A 17935-nucleotide genomic window follows, 5' to 3' on the forward strand; every position below is an offset into this window, starting at 1 on the left:
TTTTCAATGTAGTAAACATCTTTATAGTAATAGTAGGTAATCATTAATTTTAATGTTATAGCTATCACAGTAAATATAGCTTGAATCACATATTTGTAGTTTTGTCTTTCCTACATGGCACCAAAGATCAGAGTTTACTTGAAAGATCATTTTTGTCATGTTTTCTCCATTTTTTAATGTCATTTTTAAAAACCAATGATTCTAGTTAATAAAATAAACAAGCTTAAAGTTTTCATCTTAAAACTTAACCATACTTTTTCTGGGAGTGCTTACAAGCAGAGTCAGAAGCAGTCATCAAGAAGGATCAATTAGAACAGAAGACTTCAGTAATCTATAAATTCAATCTAGAGTGACAAGCAGCTTATGGTGTTGTGGATCAGTGACAAATTTCACACTTTGGTAACAAGTTTTGACAATTTTCAGTCTTCATTGTGATTTTTGAGTTACATTATTTATTTGTTACTGTTTACTATATGGATTAAAATGGTTCTATCTTAGAAATTAAATTTCTTTTTAAATAGTCTTAGGCTTTCTTTCTAATAAAATCCATTAGACTTTAATGAAGGTGTACTTGTCAGCACCTTAAATGTGGCACATCATTTCACCACTGTAACATAACTACTACAATTGTTTTTTTAAAGTGATGCATGTGTAAGACAAAAGAGAACTGGCATAGTAACTTCTATAATATAAAAGTTATATGTAGCTTGCCTTTTATTTTGTACCATGAGAGATGGCTGGAGTTTTTTGTTTTTTAAGTCTGTGGGTCTTATTTTAAGCTGAAAATATGATAGTCTTTTTGATGGGCCCAGCTGTTCTTAACATTGAATCATATTCTCTCTCTGAGTCTTACTTAGTATTTTGTGTTACAAACCTACCAAGAAGAGAAATCATTATACGCCAGTGACTTGTTGGGAAAACTTAGTTTCTTGCCTTTGCTGGCTTTCCCAACTGCTGAAGGCAAATCAGCACCAGATGCCCTTCTGCCCTTCCCTTGACAACTCTGGGTGTGCGATTAATTGAATCTTTCTTTCTTGGTTCCCAGTCGCCTTCTCAGTACAGATTTCTGACCTGTGATGGCAGGATGATTAGCGTTCATTTTCTGTTTCTCAGATGACTTTAGTACTTACCAGGAAGTTTATTGTAAATCCAGTAAGGAGCTGAAGGCATTTGTAGAGGTTACTGTAGTAAAGTGGCATAAAATAAGCATGGCTTGCCTAAAACAATTTCATGGAGCAATGAGTTTCATAAAGTAGTCAGCTGGAAGCAGCCTGAGTGAGCCGCACACAGGAGGAGTGTGTCGCGGCCCAGGCTGTAGGGACTGGCATTCAGTCCAGGTTCTCGCTGTGCTCCGAGCTTGTCCCCAAATAACATCAGCCTCATTGGGTGCCTGGCCACCAGTGACCCTGCTTTCATTCCTCTCAAAACAGTGATTGAATGACCGGGGTCACACCAACTGTCTCATCTTTGATTCAGTCACCTTCTCGTTCATTTTTGCCTTTTAAGTGGGACTTCATAAAAAGAGCAGGCCTTGACCTAAAGAACTCAGCTTGTAATGGAAGAATTTCACTCACTGTGACCTCCAGTCAGACAAGCGTGGGGGAAACCTTTCCACAGTCCTCAGACTTGCTGAGACCCCCGTGGATGAGCAGCTTTCCCATACACAGCTGGCCCTGCGGCCTCCTCACACAGATGTTTCATGGCTTAGTCAGCACTGCCCTGTGTCTCCTTCTGTGCCGGGTGGAATATGGTTTCCTGTGTCCAGGCCACTTAGCATTGTAACAAGGGTAATGTTGAGAGGTTTCGCCAGTAGCTCTAAGTATTATAAATGCCTCCATGTTATTTTATTGTTTAACTGTGTAAGGCAAGGGAAGGAGCCCTGTGCTATTAGAAAAACACAGTTGATGTTGACGTTGGTGGAAACCCCTTACAGCTTTTTCCTCAGTAATGGTTAAAACCGTGACATTTTTCCAAAAAGTGTAAACTTACCCGAGTCTTGTTTTTACAGCCAATCAGTGGGAAGTGGCGTACAGTGGATCGGCTACGGAGTACACATTTATCGACTTGAAACCAGGCACTTTGTACAAACTCCGAGCATGCTGCATCAGTACTGGTGGGCACAGTCAGGTTAGTTTGTTTCCATATAAAAATAAACATCTTTGATCCAGCTTGGACCAGCTCTGTCAATGACATCAGATTAAAGTTGCAATTTAAAAATATATCTTGGTGATGTAGGCTGTTGTACTGTCCGTTCAGAAAAGAGAAAAAGAGCATTTTGAACTGTGCTTTTGATAGAGGAACTCTAAATGTTACAAGGGAAGTATAGTTCCCAACCTGCTAAATGTCTGATAACACAGAGTTCATGTTCCCCCAAGTCAGTGAATGCACTCTAAGGAACAAGGGAGGTTAGGAGTAGGAAATACATGAGAGACAGCTCCTGAGAGGGGTCGGAGAGGATCAGAGTGGGTTGCCAATGAGCCCACGTCTCAAAGGAAGTTTTATAGAGCAAAATCACAAGATGGATACAAAAGTATGAGACAGCTACAACATGGGACAAAATTATAATCAACCAATAAAGTTATAAGCTTAGCCACTTAGGTAATGTTGATCCACTGGGGAAGCAGGTCACATAGCAAGTGCACATGCAAAGGACAGAGAACTTTTCGGGAAGAGACAGCCTGAGGGTCTCGGTCGCCCTTTGAGGTGACTGATGTCTATCTAGTGTTTATTGGACCACCTCTTGAGGTGGCCTGTATGCGTGGTCATTCCACCTTTATCTTCAAGCTTGGCCTCAACAGACGTGCCTCTGCCACAGTTCCATGTGTTTTCATCTTGTGTATTGACTTTCTCAAGGGCCTACCCCTGTGTGACCGCCTATAATATTTCTGTCTAACTCGGCTATCTGTAATACTTTCAAGGACAGAAAATTCAAGCCCAAATGAGTCTCAGCTGACTTGTGGTAACTTCAGGTACTTTGGTCACTTTATTTCTCGGGAGACTTTGGCATAATCACACATGACAGGTGACTGTCTGGAATTTACATGAACTAAATAAAGGAGGCCACAGTTAAAGAAGGGAAGAACATAAAATTCAGAGTCAGCAAGAGAAAACCTGCAAATCTATTAATTTTGTGACTTCAGATTGTACCTTCCTCAAGGTCTTCTACTGCCATCTGCTGGGAAACTGTTGGGAAAACCATGGAAATCCGAGGTGACTGAGATGATGGCCCTCCTGCCCTGTGCAGTACCCCGGTGTGCACAGCTGCAGGCAGCAGCCATTCTCCTGCCCACAGCCTCATGACCTTAGATCAGCCAAGGGGACTTGTCAGGAATCTTAGTTTCAGCCACAAACTATAGGTTCAGTGTAATCTAATAAATGCACATGAAGTGCTCCAGAACTAACATAATTATATAAATGGCTTTAACTTATGTTCTGAAGAGTGATTGAGAGGCTTAATGGTAAAAAGATGTTTTTGAAGTAGGTATTTAATGTGATGATTTGAAACCATTACTGTTTATGGAAAGAGAAGCAGAGATGCACTGAGTTGACTATTCAAGAGAATGCCTACTGTTTGGCAGCCTGTTCCTACCTCTCCTGGTTTCTTGCATTTATCTCCACTGCCCCTACACCACCCACTGGAAAGAAAGCAGTTCTGATGTCCTGCAGGAAGAAGGTCTACCTAGAACATCGTTGTGTGGTGCTAGAGCTCTGGAATACCTCCCAGGGGGGAACATATCCAAGCCAAAGCAGAGTATCAGCAAGTCTCTTCTGTGTATAAGCAGCCGCGTGAGGTAGCACCAAGCCTGTACTACTGGGATGTATCGAATTCATTTCTTCTGCACCTCTTCTCAAGAAGAAAGTCAGTTTGGTTGAGATGCATACCTCTACTTTTACCATGTTTCCTGTATCAACAAGAGGGTCAGCTATCACACCACCAGGCTTATAAAAAAGGTCCTGCAAAAAAGAAGGCCCACTCGTGTTACCATTACCAGAACCTGCTGGTTAATGTCAGACTCGGGTGACTGACACTGACTTTATTTGCTTTCCTGCTCTGTCGGAATGGTTGACCATTTATGGAACCATTCTAAAATTCCATCCAGCTGTTGCTTTGTGTTTTGTTGTCCTTATGAAGGGTCTCTCTAATTTTGATTTGAAGGAAAGTAATTCTGTGCTTAGGATATACAACACGCATACTCTTTACCTGGCTTCAGAGAGCATTCATGTTTTAACCATTTCATGTACAGTCTAAGTCCACATTTCATGTACAATGAAGTCCACAGACATCCATATGTAGATTGTACTGCATAAAAATCTATAGTAATGTGTACACAATCAGCATGTACCTTCCTTGTAGTAGTATTTGTAGCTAGGTAGAATTGGCCTGGTAAATTCATAGTAACTAAGAGATGCTTCTCTCTGGTGTTTATCCTGCAGTGTTCTGAAAGTCTCCCTGTTCGCACACTAAGCATTGCACCAGGTCAGTGTCGACCACCGAGGGTTTTGGGTAGACCAAAGCACAAAGAAGTCCACTTAGAGTGGGGTGAGTGAACAGACCTTCACATGGACATCAACAGTTTGGACAATCGAAGATTAATACTGAATGTTTTGTGATTGTTTCAAGGCTTCTCTTTGAAACACATGTGTATGTGCTTGTGCATGTGTGTGTCTATGTACGTGTGTCAAAGATGTCCATATTCTTCTTAACATGTATTGGCGTGGGTTTCTGTCATTCTCTTCCAGCCCTTGCTGTTGCTCGTGCTCCCCTCCTGTCCCTGCTTTGTCTTTTTGAAATAGGGTTTCATTATGTCGTTTAGGCTGGCTTGAACTTACTTTGTAGCCCAGGCTGGCCTCAAACTTGCAGCAGTCCTCCAGCCTCAGCCTCCAGAGTGCTGAGGTTACAGGCGTACACCAATGCTTCCATTCTTGGTGGAGCCATACACTGTTTGTCGTGTACCCTGCTGAGCTGCTTTGCCTAGGGAGCGTTCTAGAAAAGCTCATCTTTTTCAGAAACTTTTCAACTTTATTTATAAAGAAAACCGTGCTCAATTCAGTGATTAAACAAAGAAATGGCTCACTGGCTGACACTGAAGTTTTCCTTTTCTGTGTGTAATAACTGTATTGGTTTGTCACATGTGAGTCCTGGTATTTTTATAGCATTTGATTTAGTCCTATTTTCTGCTGGACCAGCAGGGTACCACATGCAAGCTGCACATGTAAATGTGTAGAACTATTTTTCCTGCCACTTACGTCTCAAATGTAACAAGACATTGTACCAATTTTAGGGTCCTGTGTCTGGATATGTCAAGGAGCTTTTCTTCCCTTTAATCTTTCCCTTTATCTGGCATACTTTGTGATGAATTTTGCCTAATGCATCTATTATGTTGGAGTTACTTTATGAATATAATTAAATACACTTAAATGTACTTGCTTTGGATAGTAGATTTAACATCATGTAGGTAATTTTTCATTTTATTGGGGGGTGGGTTTCTTTTATAAGGGAAATTTGAGGACAGGCCACTCACATGATATTTTATAAAAACATGGTGTGATTTGGCCAACTAGAAGCAGCACAGAAATGTTCTAAGATGAGTGTTCTGCATCTCCAGATGTTCCTGCCTCAGAAAGTGGTTGTGAGGTCTCAGAGTACAGTGTGGAGATGACTGAACCCGAGGATGTAGCTTCCGAAGTGTACCATGGGCCAGAGCTGGAGTGCACTGTTGGCAGCCTGCTTCCTGGAACCGTGTACCGCTTCAGAGTGAGGGCTCTGAATGATGGCGGGGTGAGTGTGAGGCTTCACGCCAGAACCAGAAGCAGCATACCAGGCTCCAGCACTTGTGTTTTTACCCCCTCAAGCTTCCTTAGGATCTGCCCAACCTCAACTGTTAGAGAACTATATAGAAAATATTATTTCTGAATTGATGTTGTGGTGATTTCATATAGACCCAGCATTAGAAATCTTGTTTCTCTTGCATATTGAAGTTAATCAGAATGTCACCTTGAGTATGCTTTTGATGCTTTTTAGAGGGCTTTCTTCTCTTATGATCAGTTGTGAGAAATTAGAACCACCCAGTAGTTATATTAAAAGTGGTTTGTCTTATTAACTATAGGAAACACAGTGTTGAGGTCAGTTTTTAAAACAAGTTGGGTAGAGGTTAGGAAGGCCAGTTTACTTGTTTTTTTTTTTTTTTTTTTTATTTCATTTCAAATGAAAACTGAACTCCCCGACCCCTCCTTCTGCAATTATATAGTTTTCAAAGTGGGCGAGCAGAAGGTCAGAGTGTGTATGTGTGTATCATACTCACAGAGGTGTAGTTCTTTTTTTCTTCGAAGTTGCTGAGTGATGTGAATTTTGAAAGGGATTCATAAGGGAGAAGTATGTGACATGCAGTGTGTGGGGGATTTCGTTGTATCAAGAATGGGCAGAAAAATGAGGTGGGTAAAGCCTTCCCCCAAAGTACCAGTAGTTTGTATTGATGACCTCCTTGCAAATGGATTTAATTAGCTGGTATAATTCTTAATGAAAAATAATAAAGCTCAACTGACAGTGATACAACAAGCAAAGGACTTCTGTCTGATTTTTAGCAGTTTTACTTAGGCCTTCAGAGGTGAAATGTGTTTGGCTCTAGTCAGTTCCCTGTCAGTCACAGCTAGCTATGAAAACCTTTCTTCTGAAATAGGATCTCACATTTGAACAGGAGCTGGATTTCTTTTAATTCCCATTAGAAGAGAATTTCAAACACAGCACAGATATTTAAGTGAAAAGTCTAAACATGAAAGGTGTATTAGTGAGAAGATAAGGAAGTCTGTGTACTCAAGCTTACCGTTATGTAAGCAGACAGAAAGTGGGTGGTCATGATCACAGATGCAACAGAGATTTTATTTCTCTGTTGTTTGCCATTTCCCATCAACCCTTCAGGGAGTCTCTGCCATCACAGCAGAGACTGAATACTTCTGGTGAGAAGAGCAAAGAAGAATCTGGTTTTGCTGTTATGTGTTGAAACTTCTAGAAAAATGGAACATAACAGTAAACTACAAAATAACCACATTTATTTTTTATTTGAAAGGACCCCTTCCCCATGTCATCTCTCCTGTAGCCTTTGAAACGGCTCTGTGAAATCTCTTCATGGAAGCTCCTGTCTTGTGTTTAACAGTCAGGCTGATCTGAGCCCTGCTTCCCCCATTCACTGATTCATCATATAAAGAAATTATCTTCCACTTAGTTTTATTCCTGATGGGTTGGAAGTTAAATATCTTTGTAGTCTCCTGGGGTCCATTCCAGAGTTTCTCTCCACTCTCTGGTACCTTTGCAAGTTCTATTGGAGAACATAAGTTGTTTGATTTGTTTGTTTGCGTTCTTTCAGACATCATTAGCCTGGAAATGATTTCAGTCCTTGCACCGACTCTGGCTTATCATGTGTCCCACTATGGAAAGGGTGGTCCCAGTAGGTGTGGCCCTCTCCCACTGTGCCCGGTCCTAGCAGTGCTGAACTCTGAGCAGTGTGATCACTGATGGTACCATAAACACCTTTTCTGCTCTGGAATAATTGGGGTGCTGGCAATGTGCTGCAGAGATGTTACATGAACATCAGTTTTCATAATGGAAAATACCAGTGACCAGAAGAAATGCCCAGAATTTGATAACTGACAATTCCAAATCTGTTGTTATTCATTTCAAATTAAACTATAGTAGGCATCTCACTTATTTTTCTTAGATGGCCTCTGAGAAAACTGAAAGCAAAACCCTGTGTTTTGTCAAAAATGTTCCTAATTTTGTTTCTATTTTCATGACAAAGGAAAAATGTTTACTAAACCTACTTTATGATCTTTTTTAATTTAAAAAAATAGGCATATATAGTAGACTTTCACTCTCCACGTTAGGGGACAATCTTATACAAATTCAGTTGAAAGTAAAAACCACTGGACAATATTTTGTAATCATTTACATACAAGATGATGTTAGCCTAAGCTTTATTTAGTTACCAGCTTTTATACGTAAATGTATGAATAATAATGTACTCATATGTGTTACTCTTTTTCAGTATGGTCCCTATTCTGATGTGTCTGAAATCACCACTGCCACAGGCCCTCCTGGACAGTGCAAATCGCCTAGTGTTTCTTTCACACCTGATGGATGTGTCCTAGTGAACTGGGAGGTAAGTTAGGTGCATCAGTTTCTGTTGCATCTGCTTTGTCCCAAATGCTGAGTCTGAAGTTCTCCATCCTAAATGGTGTGTGTACGTGACTTTTTTGCTCTGAATATAGTAATCTCCATTGACGGTTGTTACACTCAGAATTGGGAAATGGCCAGAATCAAGAGAAAATCAAGTGTCTCATGCTTTTGTTGTTATGTATTTGAAATATCCCAGAGCATGTGGCTTCCATGGGAGTTTCAGTAGTTAAACATGGGTGTGGCAGTGTCCTCCATGGCATTGTTAAGTACCTGACTTTCTGCTCTTTAGAGTCCTGAAAGCTTGGGCGCTGACATCTCAGAGTACAGGTTGGAGTGGGGAGAGGATGAAGAATCCTTAGAACTCGTTTATCATGGGCCAGACACCTGCTTCGAGATGAGAGATCTGCTGCCGGCTGCCGAGTATTGCTGTAGACTCCAGGTAGGTTGTGAGCCAGCACCATGCACATGAACGGGCTTCAGCAAGATGCTTCGGGAAACGCAGTGAAGACCCTTCAGGAGGATGGCAAGAGAGAAGAGTCCCTTTAAATAAAAGTGAACTGTGGCAGTTTTGATACTTCTCAGTTACTTTGTGCTTCTCTAGGAGGTCCTAACTAACACGAGCAAGACCAGATTCCTCTCTGCCCTGCTTCTCACTATTCCATCTTTCCTGTTTGCCAGTTCACTGACTGAATGGCCGAGTACCAGACAAAGTGGCTCAGCTCCTTAGGAAAGACGCCTTCTAATTCTCTGAGATGTTTCCCTCAGTGGGAAAGCCCTTGGTGCTGACAAAATGCAGAAAATCCATGCACTGCTTGTTAATTGGAGACCAAACCACGTATTAGAGTAATTTGGACTAATCTTCCTTGGATTACTTGACCCCAGCCCCAGTGACCATGTTCAAAGCTAGTTATAGCTTCCACTTGAGAGTTCAACTAGTGTAACATCAGTAATAGTTCTTAGTCTAACCCCCAAAATCGTAGGAATCATGGGCTTATTTTTACTTCATTCACTTCCATAGGTGATTTTTTATTTCCTTTTTAAAGCCCTATCTTGAGAAAATAGGATTCTTGCCTTTTTCAATTTGTTGAGAAAGGTTTCTGGAGCCCTGTTGTGTGCCAGGATGAAGGGATGATCAGGAGGAGAGATACAGAGGTAAATCAGATGTGGCTGTTGACCTTGAAGAGTTGTGACTTCACACACACTTAATTTGAATAGATAAAAAAATAAAGATAACCAGATGTAGGTTGCCACCTGATTTAAATCATGAATCAAATTGCTTTCAGAAATATACCCAGTGTTTCTGGCCCCTTTGGAGAAAATATCCCCTGCATAAATTAATTTTCCAGATCAGTTGAAGCTTTTTAATTCTGAAGCCTGCTTTATCTGAACGACTTCTGATTAAATTTTTTGTCGCATACTGTCCTTCCTTCCTTCTCAAGCGGAGCACCTGGGCTGTAATAATCTGTCAGTCAGTGGTGTTATCTGATCTTTATAACAGTCCTGTGAGTCACTGGGGAAGGCTAAATGCATTCCTGGTTTTGGAACAAGGCTGGATGTAAAGAAAGAACTATTTGCTACACTGTGAAGAGCTTTGCTCTCCTGTGCTTTATTTAAGTTTTGGTGTCTTTCTGTTTGCTTAATCCTCTTGCCTTTGCCTTCTAAGTACTGGGATTCTGGCATGTTTCTGGCTTAATGTCTCTTTAATATGCTTATTGTCTTTCCTTTCTGCTTTCAGATTATATATTGTTGTCACTTAGCACTGACTTCCCCAAACTGTGTTTTAAAAGATGGAATGATAAGAGTAGAACCTGTTTAATAATCTTATCTTCTGTGCTGACAGTCAAGAATGGAAAATATTTTTAGATGTCTACTCTTGACATAAAATGAACCATGCCTGATGAAGGAGATAGTACTTCTGTGCCGCCACCGCTGGATGCTGAAGGAGTGTTGCCAGGAAAGGGCTCCTCTCACTCCATTCATTATTGATGTTTTACTACCTGTAAACCACATAGGAATTACTATCAAGTCAGCCTAACACCAAATAAAATAAAGTTGAACCTGAATATTCTTGAATATTTGGCACCTAAAAAAATTAAATCATTTTGACATCTATGTTATGTTTTATAAAAATTGGATAAATAGGAGCTGGGGATTTAGCTCAGCGGCGTAAGCACCTGCCTTGCAAGCAGGCGTTCGTGAGTTCGATCCTTGGTACCAATAAAAATAAAAAAGACAAAAAAAAAAAAATTGGATAAATCATTCCTTGTTTTACTTGGGAATTACTGAATTTTTACTTCTTCCTAGGCATATTTAAATCAAGAAGTATCAAAATAATTCTATTCATATGAAGTATGTACCTTATATTCATGTTATCACTTAGCAAAAGATACTTTTAAAATTATATCCCTTGAAAACAGATCATAAATGGTATAAAATATTGGGCCGTGGGTTTTGCTCAGTGGTGTAAGTGCCTGCTTGGCAAGCATGCATTGTGAGTTCCATCCCTGGTACCAAAAAAAAAAAAAAAATCAAGAAAATATTTTCCCTTTAGGCAGGCCTAGAAAAGAAAATAGGATACTGTATAGAATCCTGGAATAGAAAACAAAACAAAAACATTACCTGAAAACTTGGTAAGACTGTAGTCCGATCTCTATGTAGTTGATAGTATTGTGCCAATGATAGTTTCCTGGATTTGATCACTGTTCACGATCCGTGAAGTCCTACAAGGAAAGCATGGTGAGACACAGGCAGATACTTCTCTGCCACTTTCACAACCTGTCTATTAATCAGACTAACAAGAGTCTTTAAAAATAGGAAAGATAGTGTTTCATTCATGATCTTCCTTTTGGGAAGAAGCAAAACACCTGTGCTGGTCACTGTTTACTGATTTAATCTGCCCAGGAACTCAGTCAAAGAAGTTATGGCCTCGTCCGACAGCTGAGGAAACTGGCTCAGTGATTAAATTGCCTGAGATCCCCTACTTGCTAAATGCTGGAGTCAAGATCTGAACTAAACTCCACCTCTGCTATTCCTGTCCTTCTGTTATGCAGCATCTTTGTTACCTTTCTCATTGGTGAGACAGAATATCCAAGCCCCAAAGTTAAAGGAATGAGTAAATTATTAAATAAAATCTCAAAATGTAGATTCTTAAAATAATTTATATTAGAAGTCTTCCAAAAGAGAGCCAAGGTATTGTTTTGAAACAGTGCTAGCCAACACAAAATATTACTATACAGTTTCAGCAGTAGTTCGATAACAGATGTCCTTAGTCTGCTTTTCTTTTAATTAACAAAGGAATTCTTAAGTTTCGTTTCAGACCTCTGATACAAGATTCCAGCTTCCTTAAATTTTGCGATATGTCTCAGTAACCCTTGATGTGGGATAGATGAAAGCTGGCTTTTACAATCCATTCAGTAGTATAAGAAGGCTGCCAGATTTTTTTTCTTCAGGAGAAAAAATACATGTATTTTATAACACTTGTGAAGTGCATCCTGTGTATTGAGTCCTGTTCCAGCTGTCAGGGATACTGGCAGCCTTGCATTTATACACAGCATTATCAGCAGAGGAGTAAATAAATAAGCTGTGTGATACATTGATGATAAGTTCTGTGATGAAAAGTTAGGATGGAAAGGGAAATAGAAAATGAGAAAAATCCCAGGAGTGGTGGGGTGACAGCAGGAGATTGCAAGTTTATGTAGGATATTCAGAAAATGTCCAAAAGGGATGGTTGGTTGGGTTGTGCAGGTGTCTGGGGGCAGAGTATTGTAGACATGAGGAAAAACCTACCAAGAGGCTCTTAGGTGGGAGCAGACATGGTGTCCCTGTGGCATTCCAGTGTGGCCATAACAGAGGAACTAAAAAGAGCAGCAGATGATGAAATTGGAATGCTGATGAGTTTTCTGAACTGTAGTAGTGCCGAGCAGATCAGATTGGATCTTTGTAGGATTTTGTAAGGATTTGAGCATTTATTCTGAGTAAAATGAAAGGCCACCAAAGAAGTTTGAACTGAAAATCCCAACTGTTGTTTTAACAGCTTCATTCTTGCAGTGAACACAGAGTGTGGAGCCAGACCAGACTAGTGTGGAAGTCATCACATTGCCCGGAGAAGAGAGAGTGTAGTGGGCCTAGGGTGGTGCCAGGTGTGCTGAGGACCTGGATATGAGTATGACGGGACAACGAACATTCAGAGACCACCCAGGGCTATGAGTTGAGCCATCTGCAGGCTGAGGAGGAGGACCATTGGAGAGGCGAGGAGATTTTTGTGCAGGAGATGCGAAGCTGTGTGGACCCTTGAGTTTGCGGTGCTGACCTGATGTGCAGGTGGCAGCACTGAGCAGGGCTGAGGTTCAGACCAGCCAGGCAGTCCGGGTAGAAGCTAGAGCTACACAGCTAAACTTAGAGGTCAGGTAATGCTGTTTAACCACTAGACAAGATGAAATCTCCAAGCGTTTGAGCAGAGGTAATGAAAGAGAACCTCCACGGGCTGAGCCCTGGCACCCACCAGGGCTGTGGTAAGTGATGAGGGTAGTGGTAGAGCCAGTAAAGGCAGCTGACATGGAGCAACACACCGAGTATGTGGGGAAGCAAGAGCCTGGCTCGGGAGACCAGATGGCCGTACTGGGAATGCTTAGCAGTTGCTGTGTGTGAAGTCAGATGAGGAAAACCTGCTTCAGATGTGGACTTATCATTCACCTGGAAAAGACACTTTTTAAAATTTCCTATTGCAGTTCTGGGCAGCACTAGCCTTAAAAGTGAGATGAACTCAGTTCCAGCTCCAGCGTTGCTTGCAAATCTGACACCTAAAATCATTTAGTTGGACTCCGAGTTGCCTTCTCTGTAAAAGGCAGATAAGAACGCTTGCCATTTAATATCTACCTCAAGGGTTATCTTGAAGACCAAATGGTGGGATGCAGGAGCTCAAGTGGGCCATACAAATGGAGTGTTGTTTTTGTGCTGTTTATTATAAGTGATGATGACTCCAGTGTTATCTTTTGCTTTATTAACAGAAAAAGATTTGATTGGCACATGGTGGGAAGTGGTAATTAGATGAAAAGGAATGTTTGTAGAATTTATTTCCACATATATGCCTAGCACTAAAAATACTACTTTAGGATATCTAGCAGCAACTCACATGGAGGCATTAGAATGAATTCATCTCACTGTTCTTTTTTTTTTAGGCCTTCAATCAAGCAGGGGCAGGACCATACAGTGAACTTGTCCTTTGCCAGACGCCAGCATCTGCCCCCGACCCCATCTCCACTCTCTGTGTGTTGGAGGAAGAACCCCTCACTGCCTACCCCGACTCACCCTCTGTGTGCCTTGTCCTGAGCTGGGAAGAGCCTTGCAATAATGGGTCAGAAATCCTTGCTTACAACATTGATCTTGGAGACAGCAGCATTACTGTAGGCAACACCACCACCCATGCTGTGAAAGATCTCCTTCCAGAAACCACATACCGGTGAGTGTGGCCGCCACACCAGCACCAGGGCTGCAGATCCTTCAGACGCTGACGGGCAAGTCAGTGGAGGCTCGCTGTTCTTATTTCACTTATTTAAGAGTGCTAAGGGCAAACGGAGCCTAAAAACTGATGATTTTTTATGTTGAATGTGTCAGTTGCCAGTCCACATTATTCCTGACCCCTGAGGGAGAGTTTCACTTCCCATGTTAATTCACCGTCTTCCCAAACACACACATGCACATACACACGTTCTGTTACCACTTTGTACATTTTCCCAGTGACTCATCTCACTCTGTGGATGCTCTCTGTCCTCTCCGTGGATTTGTCCATTTTGAAGCAGCGTGCACCATTCTTCTGATTCCTCCACCAGAGCAAATGGATTGCTACAAAACATTTACATAGAGGTACAGCTCAGGATTTCACCAGGAGCGAGCGAACAGAAGATGCACCACATACCCCTACACAAAAATCAGTTAACATCTGTACTTTCTCTCTCCCCAGAGTTTCTAACCTAGAAGTGGGTCATCTTCTCTGACATCTGTTTCTTCTCTGTGGCCTTCAAAATTTCATATCATTTACTTTGTCTCCAGGTTATCATAATCCATTCAAAATAAGCATTTGCAGTTAGTGGAACTGTATCACTAGAAACCCAGGAACCTACTGCCTTGGTTATGCTCTGCATTTTCTTGAGATGTGGGAGTACATAGACTCAGACTTGGTCCATAACTGCGTCTTTGGGCGAGTTACTTAAGTTCTCTTATGTCCCTGTTTCATGTGTGAAATGAGAACAAGATGACTTCCTGTGCACACATGTTGCAGGAGCAAAATGCCTGAGTGTTAAACACTTACAGTAGAGAGCAGCAGTGCATTATTGCTTGTGCGTGACAGACATTCTAAGTTTGTCGTCACCAAGAGCCACATCCAACACAACTAGGTTTTCCTCAACGGGCAGATCAACTTGCTGCCCCTAGGTGAGTTTATCATTTTTCTTATTTTTCCTGCAGTGATTCTAATTCTGTAGTCTTGTACCCAGAAGCTGAAGAAAGAATTCAGGCAAGGAGCTGGAAACACCATAGTTCCATCCTGATACATCTTAAATCTTCCTATTTCTCTCTCACCAGGTCTTTCTTTTTTATTAGTAAACATATATTGGTTTAACTTTTGCAAACAATGAGTTTCTGGTTTTTTTATATATGTACACTCCTTCTTTTAAGAAATCTTGATATTCTCAAGTTATTACTTGAGAATACAGATAGCAAGTAATTTTGATAGTACTTGGTGAAAATCACATTATGCAGGAAGGCCCATGGCTCTGAATGGTGAGAGCCAGGAATCCAGGGCTAGTGATATAGCTCATTTGCAAAGCCCAGGGTCGAATCCCTAGTATTATCCCCTCCCCCTCAAAAAAGAGAGAAAAACAGAGGTATTCATATGGATAAAAAGGCAAAATAGGGGCATTATTTCCATTTTAGCTTTTATCAACCCCAGAAAGCCCATCTTTGTTCCTGTTAACCAAATACTAAGTGCCTGTTACATCCAGGTTACAGAGTAATCAGAGACTGAGGAAATCCAAAGATGACTAGCCCAGACCTCGACTTCAGAAAATTTCCTTAGTATGGACACTGTTAAGGCTGACCATGAGGTCAGCCTCCTACAGGAAATGAACAAAAGAATGTCACCCCCAGCTGTTTCCGACCGACCAGATGTCCAGAGTATTATCATGCCTTGATCTATCAGGCCAGAACTTTGCCAAGGCCACACCACTGCAGAGTTTCATGGGAAGCTTTGTGCCTACTCTGAACCACACCCTTCACTGTCCTAAAGGGGGCTCAGATCCTTGGGTGAGTCCTCTGAACATTCAGAACAGAAGTCTATAAAGGGACCTTTAGGTCCCTTAGGCAAGGCATTGGCCTGAGAACTTCCTTCATCCGGGCACTGTACCTACAAACGTGGCGCAAATGATTGTGAGACTTTAGGATGTGTAAAAGGATGACACTGGATGTATGTTGCCTTGATTTCTTAATCAGTCTACAGTCACATGACTGCTAAAAAGTGCAAGGCTCTAGAGTGCAAGTAAAGAAAAAGTTACTTGGAATCTTTGTTTAATAAGAGAGAGCTGAAATTATTAAGGTGCTAAAATTATTAAAGAGCTCTCCCATGTTAAGTGATTGATCTTAAAATGTTATAAAGCACCTCAGAGGATAATTGTTTTGAAGAAGATAAAAAGTGATACAGTGGTTTAATAATGTAGGAACTGTAGAATGCTTAAACTAAAAAACTTTGATAAAGTTTTTGATGGGTGTAGCATAAATAATTTAGTAGTAATATGCCAAGCCTAGTATTATAAGTACAGAAAGACAGTTAAATTGGGAAGACATCACCTTTTAACTTTACAGAGTAGCTTGGAACATGCCTTTTTTAGACAGATTGCATAGTTACATCATCTGTTCTTGGCCAATAAGAACTTTGCTGAAGTCTTTGCTGGCCAATCAATTAATTATAGATTGGACACTATATTTTTTAAAAAATAATATTTATAGTCAACCTTTATACAGCTTTAGGAATTTAGTACAAAAGTGGACACTGGATGGTAGAACTCTGATCGACACACAGCCTTGGAATATTGTTGCAGAAACACAGTTGCAATAATTATAGTGAAATTCAAAATAAGTATGTCAAGGAGCTAAGGGTATAATTTTGGTTCAATTAACTTTTACCTCACCTTTTTCTGTCCATAAATTGGGGAAAATACAAGTGAACAGTTCATGATGTTCTAGATAAAAATGTAGAATGAGACAGTTGAACAGGCTCGAGACAAAGGATTTGTGCCTTTTGTTTGATATTTTTTTAAATCTTCGTCAGTTACAAGTTGTTCTCTCATAGAACACACACTTACTTGGTTTGCCAGGACAGCCTCATGTGCTGCATAGTGAGTTTACGGATGTAGATCCAGATTGAAGAAAATCCCTCATATGATCACTGGGGCTTGCAAAACTCCTCCACTGGCTTGCCTGCAATGATGGTGTTTTTTTAGGGGCATGTTAAATTACGAACTTTTAAATTAAGAACTCAGTTGGAGATTGAATCAGTGTTTTAGTGTGAAGAAGAAAAAAATCTAAAAATGGAAACAGCTTTCATTTGTATACTTCCAGCCAGTAGACTGATGGACCTTGTGAGCAGACAAAGGCCTGGGCTCACCTAGTATCACCCGCTTCCTGCCCTGGCCTCAGCATCCCATGACAGGAGCAGCTTCTGTTCACCGGGCAGCCCACTGTATAATGTGAATAACTGTGCTTTTACAGTGTTTCCTTCATACTTTGTCAAATCATCTGTATCCCCTGTATCAGCTTAGTTGTTCCTGGAACTTCTTGTAGAGCAGTGTTCCCTGGTCCATCAGCTTTGGCATCGCCCGGAGGGTTATAAAAATGCTGATTATCAAGCCCACCCCAGAACTCCCTAATCAGAAATTCTAAGGATTTTGTGCGTGCAAACCTATGGAAAACACTGACCTAGAGTAGTGATTCTTACATATCAGTATATATTAGTTGCTTGGAAAATCTTTGTAAAATACTGCTGTCTGGGCCCCACTCCTATAGACTGATTTAGCAAGGCCAAGACAGGGTGTGTCTTAATGTCAGCTGTCTTACATAACTGCCCACTATGCAAAGTGATTTCACTGGCATGAACTTTCTGCACCGCCCTGCATCTTCTCCAAACAGCTTTAGATTCTTGATAACGTCTCCACTGGTTGTGTTTAGACCTCCAGAAATGGCCCAGCCGGCTCAGAAAAGAGGAGCACTGTCACCTTGCCTGTTCTCTACCCTGTGCTAGATTACTTTTTTGGGCAATTGCATTGCGTATTCAACTCATACTAAGCTAGCCAACAACTAAGACTTAGATTTGTTTGTTATGCTCCTTTTTGCTAAGTAAAAAGAGAATGAAAATAGCATTAGATTTCTTACAGGCTGATATGCAGTATGTGAAGTTGCCATAAGGGAATCATAAATCATTTCACTGTAAGAAGATAAGATAGGTTTTATTAGGAGACACATGCCCTGAACAGTTCAGAAGTTAACAGGCTAGACTTAGTCTTGACTTTAATCCCTCACTTCTTATTTCTGGGACGTTTGGCTCTCTGTCTCTCAGTTTTCTAAAATGTAAAATGAAAAGGCCAGCTTTAACTGTCTGGGGAGCCTCAAAAGACCTCAGGTACCTCATCTGGAACCTGGCACATTAGCATTCAATAAGTCATTTGTTCATATTTTTGGAGAAAAAATGAGCTGGGAAGCAAATTGGCTTGCCGTGGA

The 17935-nt window shown here is 40.9% G+C and overlaps 1 protein-coding gene across 5 annotated transcripts in view; it reads left to right on the plus strand.

Moving 5' to 3' along the window:
* Fndc3b (fibronectin type III domain containing 3B) overlaps positions 1-17935 on the plus strand; it is a 315267-nt gene that overhangs the window by 264950 nt on the left and 32382 nt on the right. For 4 of the 5 annotated variants that reach the window (XM_063227172.1, XM_063227174.1, XM_063227173.1 and 1 more), the window contains 6 exons: positions 2009-2127; positions 4435-4540; positions 5607-5779; positions 8040-8153; positions 8460-8609; positions 13348-13628. In XM_063227172.1, the coding sequence (XP_063083242.1) occupies positions 2009-2127; positions 4435-4540; positions 5607-5779; positions 8040-8153; positions 8460-8609; positions 13348-13628 (943 nt within the window). The remainder of the gene's footprint in view (positions 1-2008; positions 2128-4434; positions 4541-5606; positions 5780-8039; positions 8154-8459; positions 8610-13347; positions 13629-17935) is intronic. The other variant, XM_063227176.1, reaches the window with a different exon arrangement.

This window comes from Cavia porcellus, unplaced genomic scaffold (assembly GCF_034190915.1).
Source record: "Cavia porcellus strain 051 isolate PalLab524CR breed Dunkin Hartley unplaced genomic scaffold, mCavPor4.1 scaffold_17, whole genome shotgun sequence".
Lineage (NCBI taxonomy): Eukaryota > Metazoa > Chordata > Mammalia > Rodentia > Caviidae > Cavia > Cavia porcellus.